This window comes from Syngnathoides biaculeatus, chromosome 6 (assembly GCF_019802595.1).
Source record: "Syngnathoides biaculeatus isolate LvHL_M chromosome 6, ASM1980259v1, whole genome shotgun sequence".
Taxonomy (NCBI): Eukaryota; Metazoa; Chordata; class Actinopteri; order Syngnathiformes; family Syngnathidae; genus Syngnathoides; species Syngnathoides biaculeatus.
Genome location: NC_084645.1, coordinates 14722271 through 14744097, shown reverse-complemented (window position 1 = coordinate 14744097; position 21827 = coordinate 14722271). Strand labels below are relative to the sequence as shown.

The following is a 21827-nucleotide window of genomic DNA, read 5'->3' as shown; positions in this document are numbered from 1 at the left end:
ATTTTGTAGCAGGTTGGTGTGTATTTGTACATAGTTCCTTTGACTTCTGTAAAGTTCAGACTAAGTCATACAGCAGGGGTGCTCAATGAGTCGATCGCGGGAGGGTGTGCCCAAAAAAAAGCAGCCAATGTTCCCTCTTAACTTCTAACATATTTCTCCGCCACACCGGACTTGCGCATGCAGTACCACAGTTCCTCTCTTAGTAATCTGTCATAGGCTTTCTCTAGGTCTACAAAGACAAAATGTAGCTCCTTCTGACCTTCTCTGTACTTTTCCACGAACATCCTCAAGGCAAATAATGCATCTGTGGTACTCTTTCTAGACATGAAACCATACTCTTGCTTGCAGATACTTACTTTTGTCCCAAGTCTAGCCTCCACTACTCTTTCCCATAACTTCATTGTGTGGCTCATCAACTTTATTCCTCTATAGTTTCCACAGCTCTGAACATCGCCTTTGTTCTTAAAAATGGGAACTAGCATAATTTTTCCTCCATTCTGAAGCCAAAGTAGAAAGTGCAGGATAAGATGGTGTGTAATTTTAAAATTCCAACTTGACACAGCCTGATCCAGGATGAAAGCACAGAGAATACAGTGCACAAAAAGCTAATTCTGTATTTTAAATATACATATATATTTATATATAGTATAATATATCACATAACATTAATAACATAACATTGGGAGCAACCTGCTGGCTGCTTCAAAAGTAGATCTTGGGGTAAAAAGTCTGGGCACCCCTGGCTTACAGTGTAAACTGTGGCACTCACTCCAGATTTTATTTGTATTTTACAGACCACAAGAGCATCATGTTTTCATCTTTTCTCACCTTATTTTGGAGAAACAATGTAGCTGCCAAATAAAATAAAAAAAGATCCTGGACATTTTTGTTGTGCATGTTTTGTTTTGTTTTTCTCGTATTTTTGTGGCGCAAGTAGTATTTATGCTTCTGTTAATTTTTGTGTTTTCACTTATTCATTCCCTATGGTTTTCAGTTTGTGTTGTCTCTATTTTGCCTTCCCTGTGGTGAGTTTGGAAGATTTCTAGCAGTTGCTCGAATGATAAACAAAGCATTCTTGCTCCACTGTTAGTCGTAAATATTAATTCAAATTATTTGAACACAGCATCACTGGCCTTGTCATTTGCCTTTTAGTTGCATGCTATCATACAATTGGAAATAGCATTGATGGGCTCATTTGAATTTGAATCCCCATTACTTGCTGATGCAAAAGCTGAAAGTCCATCCGTCCAATATCTGAGCCACTTATCCTTACAAGGATCGCGGGAATGCTGGAGTCTATCCCAGCTAACTCTGGACAGGACGCGGGATACACCCTGAAATGGTTGTCAGCCAATCGCAGGGCTCTTAGAAACAACCATTTGTACTCACAATCACACCTAACGGCAATTTCAAGTCTCCAATTAATGCATGTTTTGGGGATGTGTGAGGAGACCGGAGAGAACATGGAAACTCCACACAGGTTGGGCCAGAATTTGAACCCCGGTCATCAGAACTGTGAGGCAGATACTTTACAACCAGTTGTTCCACTGTGCCAAAAAAAGCGAGTCCATCCCCCTTTTTCCAGGTCACTTATCCTCACAAGGGTCACAGGAGAGCTGTAGCCTATCTCAGCTAACTTCGGGCAAAAGGCAGACTACACTCTGAACTGGTCGCCAGTCAGTTGCAGGGCACGTATTAACACCATTTTAAGTGGGAATCGATCCGACAGTACCTGCACCAAAGTTAAGCATGTGTACCACTATACCATTAGTGACTCTCCAAACCAAAAGTCACTTTAATAAATTCTTACTTATACTTTAGGGAGAGTGTAGCTAGACAGCATAGGATGGTGGTGTGTAGGATGACTCTGGTGGTGGGAGGACGATTAAAAAGACAAAGGTAGAGCGGAGAAACATCGTGGAATTTATGAAAGGAAGAGTATTGTGCGACTTTTTGGGAAAAGGTGAGACAGCCTATCGTTGGACAGGAGAAGCTCCCGGAAGACTCGACCACTTCAACCAAGGGATTCAGAGACACAGGCAGTAGAGTACTTGGTGTATCTTCTGCTGGGAACGGGGAGGAAACTTGGTGGCAGAACCTCAAAGCACAGGAAGTCATACATGGAAAAAGGTTAGCGAAAAAGAGGTGGGACATTGGGAGGACCGAGGAGAGGAGAATACATTGAGATGTGACGTAGGAAAAGGTGAAGGCTACACAAGAGGCATATGACAACATGAACGCCAGGTTGGACACAAAAGAAGTACAAGAATATCTCTACAGGTTGCCCAGACAAAGGGATAGAGATGGGAAGGATACACAGCAGGTAAAGGTGATTAAGGAAAGCGATGGAAATATGTTGGCTGGTGCCAGTAGCGTGCTAGATAGGTGGAAAGAATACTTTCAGGAATTGGGGAATGAATATAATGAGAGAGAAGGAACAGTAGAAGAGGTAAGTGTGGGGAACCAGGAGGTGGCAATGATTAGTAAGTGGAAAGTTAGAAGGACACAAACGAGGATGAAAAAGTGGCGGTTAGTACTGATGGCATAACTCAGGAGTTGTGGAAGCATTGTGGAGAAGTGGCGTTGGAGTTTTTCATCAACGTGTTCAACAGAATACTAGCGGGTGAGAAGATGGCTGAAGAATGGAGGAAAAGTGTGCTAGTTCCCATTTTTAAGAACAAATGTGATTTGCTGAGCTGTGGGAACTATAGAAGAATAAAGTTGATGAGCCACACAATGAAGTTTACACTAGTGGAGGCTAGACTCAGGACAGAAGTAAGTAGCTGCAAGCAATCGTATGGTTTCTTGCTTAGAAAGAGTATCACAGATGCATTATTTGCCTTGAGGATGCAAATGGAAAAGCACAGAGAAGGTCAGAAGGAGCTACATTGTGTCTTGGGGGATTTAGAGAAAGCCTATGACAGAGTACCAAGAGAGGAACTGTGGTACTGCATTAGTAAGTCTGGTGTGGCGGAGAAATATGTTAGAATAGTACAGGAAGATGTATGATGGTAGAAGAACAATGGTGAGATGTGCCTTAAGTGTGACAGAAGAATTTAATATGGAGGTGGGACTGGATCAGGGATCAGCTCTGAGCCCCTTCCTGTTTGCTATGGTAATGGATAGGCGAACAGATGAGGTTAGACTGAAATCCCCTTGGTCCATGATGTTCACATGATGACATTGCGATCTCCAGTGAATGCAGGTAGCAGGCGGAGGAACAATTAATAAGTTGGAGGCATGCACTGGAAAAGAGAGGAATGAAGATTAGCTGAAGGAAAACAGAATATATGCGCCTGAATGAGATGGGTGGAGGGGGAACAGTGAGGCTCCAGGGAGGAGAGATAGTGAGGGTGGAGGATTTCAAATACTTGGGGTCAACAATCCAGAAAAATGGTGAGTGTTGTAAGGAAGAGAAGAAACTTATCCAATCTGGTTGGAACAGCTGGCAGAAGGTGTCTGATGGATGGTGGTCTCTGCTACGATGAAGGGCAAAGTTTATAAACCAGTGGTCAGGCCAGCAATGATGTACAGATTAGAGACAGTGGCACTGAAGAGACAACAGGAAGCAGAGCTGGAGAGGGCAGAAATTAAGATGTTGAGGTTGGATAGGATTAGAAACGAACCCATTAGAGGGACAGCCAAAGTTGGATGTTTTAGAGACAACGTTCAAGAGCACGGACTTCGATGGTTTGGACATGACCAGATGTGAGAGAGTGAGTCTATTGGTAGAAGAGTGCTGAGGATGGAGCTGGCAGGCAAAAAAAGCAAGAGGAAGGTTGATGGATGTTGTAAGGAAGGACACGAGGACAGTGGGAGTTAGAGAGGAAGATGCACGAGATAGGCTTAGATGGAAAAAGATGACACGGTGTGGCGACCCCTAATGGGACAAGCTGAAAAGATAAAGGGAAGAAGAAGAATCTATTTCTTATTGAAATAATTACTGCTAATCAAATCTACTTGTGCTGCACCACCATCAAGTTAAGGAGTGTACCAGGGAGGGCAAGCACTCGTAATATGTATGGATTTTTTTAAACCCAATATGTGGGAACAAATGTCAGTGGCTGGGGCTCATAATTTATACTAGTGCTCCCAACATAATGAATTCAAAGGTAAAGTGAAGAAAAAAGATATTTGAACACCCTGCTATATTGCAAGTTCTCCCACTTAAAAATCATGGAGCGGTCTGAAATTTTCATCGTGTGTGCATGTCCACTGTGAGAGACATAATCTAAAAAGAAAAATCCAGAAATTACAATGTATGATTTTTTTTAACGATTTATCTGTGTGATACAGCTGCAAATAAGTATTTGAACATGTCTATCAGGTAGAATTCTGACCCTCAAACACCTGTTAGTCCGCCTTTAAAAGTCCACCTCCACTCCATGTATTATTCTGAATCAGATGCACCTGTCTGTAATCTTTAGCTGCATAAAGACACCTCTCCACCCCATACAATCAGTAAGACTCAAACTTGTAACATGGCCAAGACCAAAGACCTGTCCAAAGACACCAGAGACAAAATTGTTCAACTCCACACAGCTGGAAAGGGCGAGGGAGAAATTGCCAAGCAGCTTGGTGAAAAAAGGTCCACTGTTGGAGCAATCATTAGAAGCTAAGCTTGGTGGTCGATCTCAATCAGAGCAGAGCCCCATGCAAGATATCACCTCGTAGGGTCTCAATGATCCCTAGAAAGGTGAGGAATCGGCCCAGGATTACACAACAGGACATGGTCAATGACCTGAAAAAAGATGGGGCCACCATTTCCGAGGTGACTGTTGGTAATACAATAAGATGTCATGGTTTGAAATCGTGCATGCCACAGAAGGTTCCCCTGCTTAAACTAGCACATGTGTAGGCCCATCTTAAGTTTGCCAATGACCATTTGGATGATACAGAGGAGTCATGGGAGAAAGTTTTGTTGTTAGATGAGACCAAAATTGAACTTTTTGGTCATAATTTCGTTCACCGTGTTTGGAGGAACACGAATGATGAGTTCCATCCCAAGAACACCATCCCTACCGTGAAGCATGGGGGTGGTAGCATCATGCTTTGGAGTGTTTTTCTGCACATAGGACAGGACGACCGCACTGTATTAAGGAGAGGATGACCGTGGCCATGTATTGTGAGATTTTGAGGAATAACCACAGTCAGACCATTGAAGATAGGTCGTGGCTGGGTCTTTCAACATCACAATGATCCGAACCACACAGCCATGAAAACCAAAGAGTAGCTCCATAAGAAGCATATCAAGGTTCTGGCATGGCCTTGCCAGTCTCCAGACCTAAACCCAATAGAAAATTTTTGGAGCAAGCTGAATCTCCGTGTTTCTCAGCGACAGCCCAGAAACCTGTCTGATATAGAGAAGATCTGTGTGGAGAAGTGGGCCAAAATCGCTCCTGCAGTGTGTGCAAACGAAAATTGTTTGACCTCTGTAATTGCAAACAAAGGGTACTGTACCAAATATTAACATTGGTTTCCTCAGGTGTTCAAATACTTACTTGCAGATGTATCACACAAATAAATCGGTAAAAAATCATATATTGTGATTTCTGGATTTTTATTTTTAGATTATCTCTCTCACAGTGGACATGCACCGACGATGAAAATGTCAGACTCCTCCATGATTTCTAAGTGGGAGAACTTGCAAGAAACAGGGTGTTCAAATACTTATTTTCTTCTCTGTAATTTATTGCCATAACAGCTTGGTCCTAGCGTTCCTCAGCATTCATTCTGAAGACATAAGTACTCAATGAATTCTTTTAAATGTTTACTCAGTCAGAGATTACAGAGCACAGCGGATCTCCCTATGCTCTCTCTCTGCTCACTATCTGTCCTAATTACTGACACTAACTTGTTTTCCTGGTGCTTGGCCAAAATGGCAGAGGTCCGAGGGGTCACCAAGCTGGCGCTGTCACAGGCTGGTGGAGGTAGAGTGGGGCCATATGCCAACTGTCACAGCCTGACAGAGGTCACACAGGCATGCAGAGGCATTCATGCAAGCCACGTAGACACTTTCACTGATATCACCAAATGCACAAATGCTGACTTGAACTAAAATCCATGCACACGTGGAGATTTCGTTTTCGACAGTGTATCGATGTCTTCTGCTGTGGGGCATAATTAGTGTCCCCAAGTGGTGAACTCATCCAATGCAGATGGTTATCAAAGCCACAGGCATGCCAAGGAGTCTAACAGAGGAAAGAGCCACTAGAGCCTGGTGTGCTTGACCTAAGAATTTCAAAGAAATCAGATGCATTTTTCAAACAAGTGCAAAGCAAAAAATTCTGCCAAGATGCCACCAACAGGCACATCCTCCTTGATCATTAGGTACTGTGACTCCATGACTGTTTTCCATCCATCCATACATCCATCCATCCATCCATTTTCTTAACCGCTTATCTTCACAGGGTCGCAGGGTGCTGGAGCCTATCCCAGCTATCTTTGGTCAGGAGGCAGGGTACTGAACTTTTTGCCACCCAAGAGCAGGGCACATAGAAACAAAACAACCAGTCACATTCACCCCTGTGAGGAATTTAGTGTCTTCAATTATACTACCAAGCATGTATTGGGGTTGTGGGTGGAAACCAGAGTGCCCAGTGAAAGCAAACAGGCACGGGGAGAACATGCAAACTGACCACTTTACAACTGAATAGAAAATCATTGGGGACGTTTCCACCTAATGACTGTTCTCCCCGTGCCTGCATGGGTTTTCTCTGGGCAATCTGGTTTCCTCCCACATCCCAAAAACATGTATGATCGGTTAATTGAAGACTCTAAATTGTCTGTATGTCTGACTGTGACTGCGAATGGTTTTTGTTTTTTCTTAGTTAGCTGGCATAGCTGCCAGCCCACCTGCAACCCTAGTGATGATGAGGGGTCTGAAAAAGGAATGAATGGAAGTTTAACTTTGAGTGAATATTGTCATGATCCTGCCGCTCCAGCCCGGGCTGTGCGGGTGCCCGCGCGCTCGCGCTAATTGGGAGGCACACACCTGCGCCTCATGCGGGCTGATTATCCCCTGTATATATAGGACCCCGATGACGACTGGTCCTCGCCCAGATCGTTGAGCTTCATGTCCCGTTCCAGCACTCTCATATCCCTGATCGTCAACCCGTGTGTACCGACCTTCGCCTGTTCTCCGACCGACCCCGTAAGCCTGACTCCTTTGAGACTTCAGCCTGCCTTGATCGATGTCCCGTGTACCGACTCCTGCCTGCCCGCTCACCTGCTCTCTTCGCCCGACGTCCCAACTACCGCTGCTGCACCTGCTGCCTGCCCGATCCCCAACCATTTAATAATAAACGTTTTTCCCCGAACTACCTTGCATCTGACGAATCCTGCATTTGGGTCCTACCTTCGTTCCGATGGGTCGTGACAAATATCTAATCCACGCACATATAATAGACATTGAGTAGTAAGTAGCACACAATGGATAAAACCATTCAAGCCTAATGGGTAGTCTTATCAAACACTGCCTTTATCAATTGTTGACACCAATGTTTTAGAAGCACAAAGTGTTACCAATAATCAAACCATCACTTCAAATGATGTAAAACTATACAACAATGTCGAGCACATATTGAAGCTTGTTCCCAATGTAGTCTCATTAGGCATACAGGAGGTCAGACGGAAGAAGCCTTGCTGCTGCTGACAAGCATACTTGTGTTTTTATGGATGTAATAATACTGAACAACTACAATGCATGAGGCACGACTCAACATGCAACTGTGACTAAAGTGGAGAACAAGAGGACATGATGATTTTTTTTTTATTCTGCAGCTCGTCTGGTCCCCATCTGTCGATCCAAATACTGGATTAAAAAAAAACTGATTACATGACTCTTATATTTTCACAAGTGTTTTATTGAAATAGATCCACTGATGGACGGATGGATGCCATCTTCTTCGTGTGATATACTGGCCATGACAGAATAGACATAATCACTGAGCAGATGGCAGATTGTTTAAACCAAAAGCTGGTTAGGCTGCAAAATAAATCGTATGAAGATGGTCTCCTTTTTCTGCTTGTGTCCACTTAGACACCATCTCCTTACCCTTACACTTTGAAGTTGAATATGTGCTTATTTCAAACCATATGTTTGACCATCCCTGCTATCTGTCTAGGTTTCATTGTCTTGATATATTTTCTATTGTCACAAAAAGGCAAAAAGTCAGTTGTCAGCATAAATTCTGGCAGCTGACAAAACAGCCACGCTACGGTCCCAGAGGGAATCACAGCCTCACAATTTGATCTTCAAACCTTCAAATTTCAACAAACTCTGTAAAACTGCAGCACATCATGTGATGCTCTTTAATGTCCTGAGGGCTTTGCGCTGAGTGCTATTCTCTTTATCCCAGTGTACCTTTTGCCAGGAACATCATGTCTCACTTTCCTTATCCAAATGGGATTCATCGTGTCAGCTGGTGCGATTCCTCGTCAATGGGTGCGCCGAGTGCCCATTTGTCAGTATTTGCTGCCAGCATGAACGCAGCGAGCTGCACCAGGCTTGGAGGAGACCGAATGTCTGATTTCTGCTCCTCTTCATAGTGAATCCAGATGGGTGGGAGAGTGTGGAGATTTTGGGCATGAGCACATAGGAAGCTCCGCCAAGACAAATGAAGGCGGAAACTGACAAACACCAACTTGTGTTTAGCACAATTTTATATCTAGCATCTAGCAATCTTTCCTGTGCACTTATCATTTTGCCTGATTGTGGCTTCATGTCTTTTAATCGACAGATGGGATTAACTGCCACCCTCTCCTCCCACCTCACTTAATGTCAGTCAGAGCTACTCTGTTTGTTGTTATATAAGATAACCACTTATATAAGATCTTATATTTCACGTTTTAGTTCTAGCATTTTTTTAAATGTCACTGGATGTACTTTATCCATGAGCAAGGATATTACCATAGAGTATATGGATACTTTTATTTTTACAATGTACCATACCTGGGCTTGAAATTTACAGGGACATTAACTCAATGTGCTTGTGTACTATACATGAGTGAAAAGAATCTAAAAACATTAAGGTCCAATGATGATTTGGAAGATTTCAGTTATTTTCAAGTATGTAAACATTTTGGCATCCATTCATCCATTTTCCTAGCTGCTTATCCTCACCAGGATCGCAGCTGTGCTGGAGCGATTCCCAGCTGTCATCGGGCAGGAGGCAGGGTACACCCTGAACTGGTTGCTCGTCAATCGCAGGGCACATAGAGACAGGCAATAGTTGCGCTCCCAATCACACCTATTGTAGGTAAAATTTAGAGTCTCTAATGAATGCAGGATTTTGGGTTGTGGGAGAAAACTGCAGTGCCCAGAGAAAACCCACACGGGCACGGGGAGTACATGCGAATACCACACAGGCGGAGCCGGGATTTGAACCTGGGTCATCAGAACTGTGAGGCCAACGCTCTAATGAGTCGGGCCTAAAAAATGTGAACATTTTAAAACAAAATTAAAATAAAGCATTTAGGTAACAATACAAATTAATAAAAATAAACAAGGACTGTCATGGCCGTGATCATTCTACTGCCTCACGCTGGACTTCCTCCTCACTTGTGCCTTGTCTGTGTTAATTATGCCATGAATATAAGCCTCGTTCATGTCTCATGTTGTGTTCTTTGCTAATTTGTTTGTGCTTAGTTGTGCCTAATTGCCACGTTGTCATATTTCTTGTTCCACATTTTTGACTCATAACAATCTGACCTAGCCTTATTTTTTGGACTTTGCCTTTTGTCTCACGTTTTGGAAACCGTTGCCCATTTGGACTGCCGACCTCCGCTTGAATTAAGTTTCCCTTTTGAACTACGACTTGCTTTGGAGTCATGAATTTGCGTCCTATCCCTTGTCCTGATCATGAAAAACACAGCGGAAAAACTAATTAACTGAAAATGAAAACAAAAAAAACTAAGTGTAATGAAAACCCCATTATAACCCTGCTGTGTTTGTGTGTGTTCGTCTGTGCGTGCGTTTGCACAGATGACACTTGTTGAAGCCAAGCTGGGAAACAAAGGATGACAGGGAGAGAGTTTTTAAATTGTTTTTCAATTCCACATGAATTCTGTTCACCAATTAGCCGTCCCAAGAAAGTTGACAACTCAAAGGCCCCTCCAGACTCTGTGTGTAATCATTGACTTTTAATAGTCCCTGTTGAGGAAAAAAAAAGCTACAAGCATGGGGGCAAGTCTAAAAAGGTTCGCTTTTGAAACCGTCTAGAAATTTGTATAACGGACTCATTTCCACAGGTCCTCATTTCATCTGCTAAATCCCTCTAAGCTCTGTCTGACTTGTCCTCACTGCCACGGACTTCCTTTTAAACATCAGACATCCTTTCTGACACCTTACATTTGGATGATTGAAATCATCCCAAACTCTTACGGTGCCCTAATTTAACCATTGAGATGAAAGTCATCTTTGAGAAAACAACATGAAGAACGTGTGGCACAACTGAACTGGCATATTTGTTTGAAAAAAAAAAAAACCAAACACTTAATACAAGAACTGTATTTGCGACGGTGCTGTCGGTGTGGACAGATCCTCATTGACGAGACTGAGCTGCTGGAGAAATCTGAGGCTCCCCTTCAGGTTAGGCCATCTGTTGAAATGCTTGTGTGATAATGTAAGCACGTGACACTTCCTGTCAACACGTTTCTGCTTCAAAGTGATAAATGGAGGCTGAGTATAAAGTATAGACGTGTTTATCTGACCCGATAGAGAACTCTTAACATTCTCCCCACTTGGATGGAAGCCCAGCACGGTAATCAGTTTTTTTTTTTTTTGTTTAATGTTATTAAGTCGCATTGGCTTGATGGATGAATGGATCACAGTTAGCGGCTAACGTCTAAAAGGATTAAACACCAACAGTACTTTGTAAAGTGCAGACCTCGACCAAGGTCAAACAAATGCAACATGATGTGTGTGTTTTTCAGTAGCTAGTGTATTTTTTAGTACATTTTGAGTGGACAAAAAACCTAGACATTCTCCAGAGTTGTCAACTTTGCTACTCCACAATGATGTTTAGAGTATGACGTCAACTCGTTGTGAATCATGTGATTTTGGCTGGAAGAGGGCCGTGTTGTTACACTGGCGTGGTTTTATTTTGAATGCCTGACTTTACCAGCTACGGGAGTTTTACGCTGATGATGCTTGAGTGTCGCTGGATGAACTGGGATGTCGCCTGCAGTTGCCTGTGATTGTGAATAAAAACTTCCAGTGTGGAATACGCCTTCCCGTTTTTCAGTTCTGTAATAAACAGTAAGAAACACACAATCAAAGTGGAAAGGAGAGCGGCAAATGAATTCCATTGCATACGATCAGTCCATGATCATTTGCAGATACTGCAGGAAATATACAATATTGCAAATCATCCGCTCCATTTTTTTTTTTAAACAGTGGAGCCTCAGAGTTCGAATGACTTGGGGGTTCTACAAATCGGAGTTCGACCAAAAAAATCTGCGAAAAAAATGCCCTGCATTTGACCCAATTCTTGGAATCTGAACACTCGAGCAAAGCTGAACCCATGTTGACTGGGTAGCCAAGTCAAGCCAAGCGATGCTGAATGCCAATGGGGGGAGGGAGGGGGATGCTGAGACAGCTACTGCCCACTTCGAGTCAAGCAGGCAGTCATAGTGTGAGCATGCACATTCACAAGTGCTTCTTCTCAGGATTAAAAAAACAAACAATTTTTTTCTTTGCCACGGGCCAAAAGAAAGACAGCAGTACTACCCATAGCAAAGGAAAAAAGAAAGTTGTGTAAACCACATTGGATTTAAGGAGGAGATAATCACTAAGTATGAAAATGGGGTGTGTTTGTTACAGCTCTTACGAGCAAGCATTGTATGGTTAAGTCAACTATTTCGACTAGCCTAAAAAATAAAAATCTAATAAAAGGCACCTAGTGTTGCCAAAGGAGTGACTAGCATTACAAAGCAAAGGCCACGCATGATAAAAGAAATGGAAAAGCTACTGGAAAATTAATTATCCTCATGGAGGGTGACTTCATCGTAACACTCATTCCCTCTCTACACATCCATGCACCAATGCCAACACACCACGACCGAAAACGTAAATGGTACACATTTAAGTTGCTTTTAACGTATGCATTTTTAATTGTTTGAATGCAGGGTGTACATGTTTTTACATAAATAGGAATTTCCTATTTGAAGGTTGGGAACGGATTAAAGTTATTTACATTATTTTCTATGGAAAAATATGTTTCAGAGGTTGAAGAAATTGGACTTTGAACACTTCACTAGAACGAATTATGTTTGAAGTACAAGGTTCCACTGTACAGTAATACCTTGTTTTTCGTAGTTAGACCAGAACCCCCCGCAAAATGTGAAAGACTGCAAAGTAGCCCTGGTAAAAATTTTCTATAGAAATCCTAGAGAAATCTATAGAATTCTATAGATCCTTTCTGACACCTTTAGAAATCTTTTGAATTCTATAGAATTTGTATGGAACAACTTGTTCTATAGAAATTTGGCTGTGATTTTCTATATAATTTCTATAGGACTTGGGTCCTAAAGTTCTATAGTTCTTGAGAAATTCTTTAGAAATATTCTATAGAATTTTTTTAGCAGGGAGGAACTCCCATACCACAGACATATAGTGCTGGGGATGTGCCTTGTATAAATACGCATTGTGTCAATGCACCTCATGTCATATAGTACCTAGTCTAAGCCAATCTGTCTAGGGTAGGGTTCAGAAAAAAAATGCTATGAACTGGATCTGCAATAGGTGAATCGCGAAGTAGCGAGGGATTATTGTATATATTTTTTAATTACAATATGCGTATCTCACTGAAAAAAAATTGTGACAATGACAACATTGAGGACTAGTAGACATCGACTGAACTTTCATCACATTCGTACTGACTCGAAAAAATTTGGTCGTGCAACCCTTCCAACACACTCCTTTAGTGATTTTCTAGCTCTACATATCTATGTGGGTGTGTGTGAGAGAGAGACTGAGAGAGAGAGCGTGTGTACAGACAATTCCTTTGAAGACAATGCAAAGTGATTATGCCATTTGTCCTGCCCGTGTCCCGTGTGCTCCCTGTGTAATGCAGACAAATGTCAGCCTATGGTCAGGGGATGGGCTTTGACTAATTGCTGGACTTTCTCAATTCACACTCTCCCATGACATTGTAGATATGCTTTGTCAACATTCTCTCATTGGGATCACATGACCAATGCACTGAGTTAATTTTTCTTGTGCAGTGGAAATACACATATGGTATTTGCCTATTATCCAACATGTTGATAAACAAGATGCACAAAAGTGCCAAAGGAGTAGTGGGTAGTAGTAGTAGTAGTAGTAGTAGTGGATGTGATTTCGAATTTGGTGCATTGGTGTACCTACGTTGCACCTGTATTTCAGCCTCCTAACGAACTTGCTTGATTTGCTTGTTGTTTTCTACACCAATTGTTCTTTCCTTGTGATTGTTTTGTTTGCAGTACAAGGGCCAAGCCAACCTTCATGTGTTCGAGGACTGGTGTGGCTCCTCTATAGCCCAACTTAGAAAGAACCTGCACTTCCCCCTCTACCCTCATGTAAGTAGAAAGGAGCATACTTCCTCATCTGTTCTGGAGGCTGTCTCAAAGCTTTAAGTAAAGACATTTAATTGATTTATCTAAGAGTGCCTCACAGCACAGGGTTCTGCATTTGAATCGCTGTCCTTGGGTTCCTTTGCACCCATAAAGGATGAATACAGTGAAACTTTACATTGGCTTACTATTAACGTTTATTTGCAATGAAGAAATATAAAAGGTTATGTGTTGATCACTTTCAGAAAGGAAGCAAATAACTTGTAAATCCCTTTTGAATTCCCAAGTAAACATTTATCTTGGGGTTTGTGAGTGTCATTTGCTAACGCTTAAGGGACAACTTAGTGTTGTTGGGTAATTCTAAAGAGCTTGCTGTTTTTGCTTAAAACACTTCAAGCTATGCATGATGGGATTTTATTTTATAACCTTGGGATTCCCATATGAGGGGATTAAAACGCATGACATCTGCTACAGGCCGCCAGCAGCAGATTCCATCGCTCATCCCTGTATGCATAAGCAAGCCATAAAATTCATCACCAATACTACTCTGACTATCCATCCTCCATCCATTTTATGAGCATCTTATCCTCACAAGGGTCATGGGGGTGTTGGAGCCTATCGCAGCTGTCATTGGGCAGCAGGCGGGGTACACCCTGAACAGGTTGCCAGCCAATCGCAGGGCACATGGAGATAGACAACAGCCGCATTCACAATCACACCTAGGGGCAATATAGAGTGTCCAATTAATATTGTATGGTTTCGGGATGTGCGACGGAACCGGAGTGCCCGGAGAAAACCCACGCAAGCATGGGGAGAACATGTAAACTCCACACAGAGGCGAAGCTGGGATTTGAACCCCACCAAAACAAATGCGCCCGAATTACTGATGAACACAGATGTTGAAACTTTTCTTTTTCCTACACTTAAATATCAGACTAACTGGCCCCCTTGGTATAAAGGGAATCTTTGAATATATTACATTTGATGGCAAATTTGGTCTAACTTGGTTCCTGAACGCTCCACTTCATTTTATGTTGACATTATGGTTGCTGAGCTCTGAATGGACACTCGCTGCTGATGGACGGGGTTTAGCGCACAGTCAACTTGAATTCACTCACAGAACTGTTAATGCTTTCGCTTCAATTTCTTTTTCCTTCTGCAGACAAGAACGACTTTGAAGAAGCTGGCCGTGGCTCCAAAGTGGAAGAATTATGGCCTGAGAATCTTTGGATTTCTTCACCCTTACCGCGATGGTAACCAGCTCATCTTATTAGCGTTTCCCTCATGTGTCGCTATGGACCTTAGAGCAAGTGTCCTTCAAATTAATATAGACCATCTCCACAGACTTAAAATTGCAAGGGGTTGAGGATCACTACTACAGTCAATCCTCATTTTATTAGGGTTCAATTCTACAGATCTCTGAGCGTAACCTCTCTGCAGTAGGGTAACCTCTCTGCAGTATCCTAAAGCCCCATTCTACCGCTGTTACTTCAACAACGGAGAAGCCTCAACACCCCAGCAGATAAATTGCTGAATAATCAAGCTTTTACTTCTATCTCTTTTACTCTTGGGTGGTTAAAAGTTCTTTTAGAAGTGATGCAGAGTGCTTAATAGTGATTAAAAAAAAAAGTTTGGTTGGATTCAAATGCATGATCTTTTATGAGATGGGTGTGTGTGTTTCTTTTGGCATCACCACAGTGTGTCATCTCAGATGAACGCATATATATATATATATGTTTGGCACAATTTTTACACCAGATGCCCTTCCTGACACAACCCTTCTTAGGGAGTGGAGGCCCCAGTGGGATACGAACCCACAACCCCTGGTTTACCAAACCAGTGCTCTAACCACTGAGCTAGGGGGCCTCACTTTTATGAGATGGGTATCCATCTTATTCAATAAGCTTGTAAATAATACATGGAATAGTATAACAGCTGTAGTCCAAAGGCCCATTTCATGCTATTTCTGTATGTACCCATCTTAGGTGCATATGCACATTGCACAATCTTGTGTAATATATTGTAAAAGCAATATAAAATCCCTACAATGCTCATATATGAATTCTGAATAAACTGTTCTGTTTGCTTTGAGGTGACAGCCTTGTAACAACTACAGTTATTAAGAGAACACTATGAAAGAAAAGCCATATATAATAAATATTTTCACAACTTTTTCCACCTTTAATGTGAAACAAAACCTGTAATGGAAAAAAGGAAATCTTTTGTCAAGTCAAAATAAACAGAGTAAAGTTTACTTTCATGTGCATATGCTTTCATAGATTACCTAGAATGGCTGTGTTTAGAATGAAACGATCTCATTTAAAAGCACTGCCTCTGGGCAATTGACAATTGTCATTGGATTAAGTGTTCTTTTATATGCTGTGGTCTCATTAAAAAAAAAAAAAACAGTGGAGACAGGTGTATCGCAAAGACAACAGATGACATTTCAATAAACGTTCAATAGAACAAAAATTCGATTCACGCATTGCTACTCACAATTTGTAATGCACTTACTAATCGTCAAATGCACTTCTGTAAACAATTTTTTTATTGCTGTGGTCACAATGACAAGTACAGTAATTTGGTGTACCAGATGCACCTGGCATCTCCTCGTCATTGCCTCTGCTACTTTTTTTTTTATCTCCACAACTGACCACTAGCAATGCAGATTAACTTCTTCGACATCCAGTTATTGGCAAAATATTTTAGAAGCTACTTTCTGCTCTTCTCTCACCTCATCAGTAAATGAGTGAGAAATATATTATAATAAAATATTTAAAATATATTAAAATGTGTCCAACTGATGTCATCAGATCATCAGTTATAGGATTTTTTTTTAACTATTTCAATAAGAGGGCCTGAGTCGTATTGAAAGCCTTTCATATATATATATATATATATATATATATATATATATATATATTTTTTTTTTTTTTGGTAGGCATTTGATGTCATTGAGATCGGGACTATAATTGGCTGTTTGAACCACATACATGTTCTTCAAACAATTTTGAGTGCTTTCAATGCTTGATTGTGATCCTTTGAATTCTGATGAACCCATCAACTTTCACCCAGGGGGTAGCACATTTTTCACTGAAGTCCCATTCACATCCCTTGGTAATCTAACTTCATTCCATCCATCCATCCATCCATTCATTATCTACCGCTTTTCCAGGTCAGGGCGCGCGGGAAGTAGCTTCAGCAAGGATACTCAGACTTCCCTTTCTCCAGCCACTTCTTCCAACTCTTCCAGAGGGATCCTGAGGCGTTCCCAAACCAACCGAGAGACATAGTCTCTCCATCGTGTCTCAGGTTGTTCTCGAGGTCTCTTTCCGGTGGGACATGCCTGGAACACCTCACCAGGGAGGCGTCCAGGAGGCATCCGAATCAGATGACCAAGCCACCTCATCTGGTCCTCTCAATGCGGAGGAGTAGTGGCTCGACACTGAGCCCCTCCCGGATGTCCAAGCTTCTCACCCTATCTCTTCTTGAGAGCCCAGACATCGTGCCGAGGAAACACATTTCGGCCCCTTGTATCCGGGATCTTGTTCTTTCGGTCACGACCCAGAGCTCATGCCCATAGGTGAGGGTAGGAACGTGATTGAACTGGTAAATTGAGAGCTTTGCCTTTCGACTTAGCTCCCTCTTCACCACAATGGAACGATACAAAGTCCGCATCACTGCAGACGTTGCACTGATCCGTCTGTCAATCTCCCACTCCATTCTTCCCTCAGTTGTGAACAAGACCCCAAGATACTTGAACTCCTCCACTTGGGGAAAGATCTCTCCCCGACCTGGAGAGGACACGCCACCCTTTTCCGACTGAGGACCATAGTCTCGGATTTGGAGGTGCTGATTCTCATCCCAGCCACTTCACACTCGGCTGCTAATCGCTCCAGTGAGAGCTGGAGATCACGGCTAGATGAGGCCAACAGAACCACATCATCTGCAAAGAGCAGTGATGCGATGCTGGGGCAACCAAACGGGACAACCTCTATGCCTCATCTGCGCCTAGAAATTCTCTCCATAAAAGTTATGAACAAAATCGGTGACAAAGGACAGCCTTGGCGTAGTCCAACTCTCACCGGAAATGAGATTGACTTATTGCCGGCAATGCGGAACAAACTCTGACAGCGGTTGTGTAGGGACCGAACAGTTCGTATCAGGGGATTCGGTACCCCATACTCCCGAAGAACCCACCACATGGCTCCCCGAGCGACACGGTTGAGTGCCTTCTCTAAGTCCACAAAACACATGTAGACTGGTTGGCGAACTACCATGCACCCTCGAGGATCCTGCCGAGGATGTATAGCTAGTCCACTGTTCCACGGCCAGGACGAAAACCACATTGCTCCTCCTGAATCCGAGACTCGACTTGCCGATGGACCCTCCTCTCCAGTACCCCTGCGTAGACCTTACCAGGGAGGCTGAGCAGTGGCATCCCTCTATAGTTGGAACACACCCTCCGGTCACCCTTCTTGAAAAGGGGGACCACCACCCCAGTATTCCAATCCAGAGGCACTGTCCCCAATGCCCATGGAATGTTGCAGAGGTGTGTCAACCACGACAGCCCCACAACACCCAGAGCCTTTAGGAACTCCGGGCGAATCTCATCCACTCCCGGGGCCCTGCCACCAAGGAGCTTTTTAACCACCTCAGTGACCTCAACCCCAGAGATAGAAGAGCTCGCCTCGGAGCACCCAGACTCAGTTTCCTCGTGGGAAGCCATATTGGTGGAATTGAGGAGGTCTTTGAAGTATTCTCCCCACCGACTCACAACATCCCGAGTTGAGGTCAGCAGCGCCCAGTCCCCACTATACACAGTGTTGACAGTGCACTACTTCCTCCTACCGAGACGACGGACGGTGGACCAGAATTCCCTCGAAGCCGTCCTGAAGTCGTTCCCCATGGCTTCACCGAACTCCTCCCACGCACGGGGTTTTGCCTCAGTGACCACCAAAGCTGCATTCTGCTTGGCTAGCCGATATCTATCAGCTGCCTCTGGAGTCCCACTGGCCAGAAACGCCTGAAAGGACTCCTTCCTCAGTTTGACAGCCTCCCTCACTGTTGGGGTCCACCAACGTGTTCCTGGGTTGCCGCCACGACAGGCACCGACTACCTTACGGCCACACCTCCGGTCGGCCGCCTCAGCAATGGAGGCGCGGAGCATCGTTCACTCGGATTCAATGTCCCCCGCCTCCTCTGGGACGTGAGCAAAGTTATTTCGGAGGTGGAGTTGAAATTCCTTCTGACAGGGGAATCTGCCACCTGTTCCCGGCAGACCCTCACAATACGTTTGGGCCGGCCACGTCGGACTGGTATCTTCCCCCACCATCGGAGCCAACTCACCACCAGGTGGTGATCAGTTGACAGCTCCGCCCCTCTCTTCACCCGAGTGTCCAAGACATGCAGTCGCAAGTCCGATGACACGACCACAAAGTCGATCATCGAACTGCGGCCTAGGATGTCCTGGTGCCAAGTGGACATGTGAACGCCCTTATGCTTGAACATTGTGTTTGTTATGGACAATCCGTGATGAGCACAGAAGTCCAGTAATAGAACACCACTCGAGTTCTGATCAGGGGAGCCGTTCTGCCCAATCACGCTCTTCCAAGTTTCACTGTCATTGCCCATGTAGGCATTGAATTCCCCCAGCAGTATGATGGATCGCCAGAGGGGCGCTCTCCAGCACTCCCTCTAAGGACTCCAAAAAGGCTGGGTAGTCTGAACTGCTGTTTGGTGCATCAGCACAAACAACAGTCAGGACCTGTCCCCTTACCTGCAGGCGGAGGGAGGCTACCCTCTCATCCACCGGGGTAAACCCAAACGTATAGGCCCCGAGCCGGGGGGAAATTAGTATACTCATACCTGCTTGGCGTCTCTCTCCGTGGGCAACTCCAGAATGGAACTGAGTCCAACCCCTCTCAAGAGGAGTGGTGCCAGAGCCCAAGTGGTGCGTAGAGGTGAGTCCGACTATATTTAGTCGGAACTTCTCAACCTCACGCATCGACTCGCCTTCTTCCCTGCCAAAGAGCTCGTTTCTGTCGGTGGGGATTGGATCGCCAAGGTCCCCGCCGGTAGCCACCGCCCAGCTCATATTGCACCCAACCCCTATGGCCCCTCTCACATGTGGTGAGCCCATGGGAAGGGGGACCCATGTTACCCTTTCGGGCTGTGCCCGGCCAAGCCCCATGGGTGCAGGCCCGGCCACCAGGCGCTTGTCTTCGAACCCCACCTCCAGGCCTGGCTCCAGAGGGGGGCCCTGGTGTAAGGGAAAACCAAGATCCAATTTTGTAGTCATCATTGGGGTTTTGAAGTCGTACTTTGTCTGGTCCCTCACCTAGGACCTGTTTGTCATGGGTGACCCTACCAGGGGCATGAAGCCCCAGACAGCTTAGCTCCTAGGATCATCGGGACACACAAACCCCTCCACCACGATAAGGTGACGATTCGAGGAGGGGCTAACTTCATTCCTTTGATACTTTAGAAGCCTGCATTACCTGAAAAGCCCCAAAAAATCCTGCTATGTCTCCGTCACAATGTTTGTTTTTTTTCCCCTTACAGGCTTCATTTATGTATCTGCTGTAATCAAAACACTGTTCCGTATTGTGAAACTACATCATTTGTTTTTATCGGTCCTCTCAATGTTTTCCATGATTGTAAAGGTACTCTTTGGCAAAGAGCATCAATGCAAGGTAATGGTAGCCAGAACCCTATTATAATTGAGCCTCTAGTCTATGGCAAAAATTTTGGGTGCCAAGATGGGTGACAAGCCCTGTGTCACTTTTTTTTTTTTTTTACAGGGGATTTCCAGTTTTCAGTATCATCGGATGATAATTCAGAATTTTGGCTGAGTTCTGATGAAAGTCCTTTCAACGCCAGGCTGCTGGTCTACGTAGGACAGGTAAGCAATCAACTGTTAAGCCTTCTTTACATCAACATTTTTCATTCACAGTTACAAAGGCGTGGCCTTGCTCATCTAGTAGATGGGTTGTCTACTTCGATGGACTGTCTAGCTCGTTGAAAAATTGCGAGTTCAATACAGAACCCAAGCTGGTTGAAATCTAGTGTGAAGAATTCAGTCAAACATAATTTGGGCTGCAATAGCCAGTGCAGGTGTTGGTCTCTGCTTTCATAAAGAGTACTTCATGATTCCTTCCATGCAGATTTCATCTTGCAGCACTCATACCACCAGAATCACCAAAACCTGGTGAGGTGTCCATCCCATCACAGTGCTTGACTGGCCAGCCAGCTCACCAGATCTAAACCCCATCAAGAATCTATGTTGTATTACCAAGAGGAAATTGAGGGGGACCACACCCCCCCCCTCGTAAAAAAAAATAATTAATGACAGTAAGCATTTAAAAAAACACCCTGGCAATGCCAAAGGCTGATTGCCTCAATGCCACATCACTTTGAAGCTGTGATTAAATGAAAAAAAGCAAAGGAATTCCCCAAAATGCTTTCAAAAGGACCATATTTTGATTGTATTAGTGTGACCATATTTCTATTTTTTTCACCAAAAAGCTCACAAGCAAACAGTGATTTGTTCTCAGAATTCTAATTTTTCAAAATCCTTATTCATGGGTTTTATGAGCTGAAAGCCCAAGTTATGTAAAAATCAACAAATATTTGCAATTGTTTAAATTGTAGGCCCTGGTTCGACAGTATAATCAATGAAAGTAACATTGTTTTTTTAATGGAGTTACAAATACATAAACCTTTCAATGGTATTAAATTTTTTGGGAAAGGGGCTGTATACTGTATTAGGACATGTATTAGGAAGCAAGTAGCAAGCAGTACAATGATTTTATACTGTATACAGTATAATTATTTGTTTCAAATACTGTTGCTTCGCAAGTGTTTTTCTGGAGTGATAAACTGAACCAAGTCTTCAATGTCATGACTTGAAAGCGTAAAACCATACTTTTCAGGAATACTGCTGTACAAGCAGACTTGATCATCCATTTTGAGGCTTGATTGTTTTGTTTCAACATTGAGATGAATTAAGCACTTTGTTCTTCATAGGGTCGGATAGATTCAATTTGATGGAGAAGAGAGTACTTGAAGAAGTTTTGTGTGAATTTGTGGAGCACAAGCAGCTGCTTGTTTGATTGAACATGGGCCATGCATATGGAATATCATCTGTTCTTTTGTCAGTGCTAGGGCACTCACAGTAAACAGGGATGACAAAGCGCATCTTAACCTTGTTTGTCCTACTTAATCAAATTCTCACTTCACATCAAATGACCAAATGCAGCACAAATTTCCCC

General features: G+C 43.5%; 1 protein-coding gene across 2 annotated transcripts in view; it reads left to right on the top strand.

The window, feature by feature from the left end:
• b4galnt4a (beta-1,4-N-acetyl-galactosaminyl transferase 4a) overlaps positions 1-21827 on the top strand; it is a 192261-nt gene that overhangs the window by 109213 nt on the left and 61221 nt on the right. Inside the window, exons 1-4 of one of the 2 annotated variants that reach the window (XM_061822635.1) lie at positions 13225-13243; positions 13465-13560; positions 14717-14807; positions 20358-20458. In XM_061822635.1, the coding sequence (XP_061678619.1) occupies positions 13241-13243; positions 13465-13560; positions 14717-14807; positions 20358-20458 (291 nt within the window). In that variant the 5' untranslated portion in view covers positions 13225-13240. Of the gene's footprint in view, positions 1-13224; positions 13244-13464; positions 13561-14716; positions 14808-20357; positions 20459-21827 lie in introns of those variants that run through there. The other variant, XM_061822634.1, reaches the window with a different exon arrangement.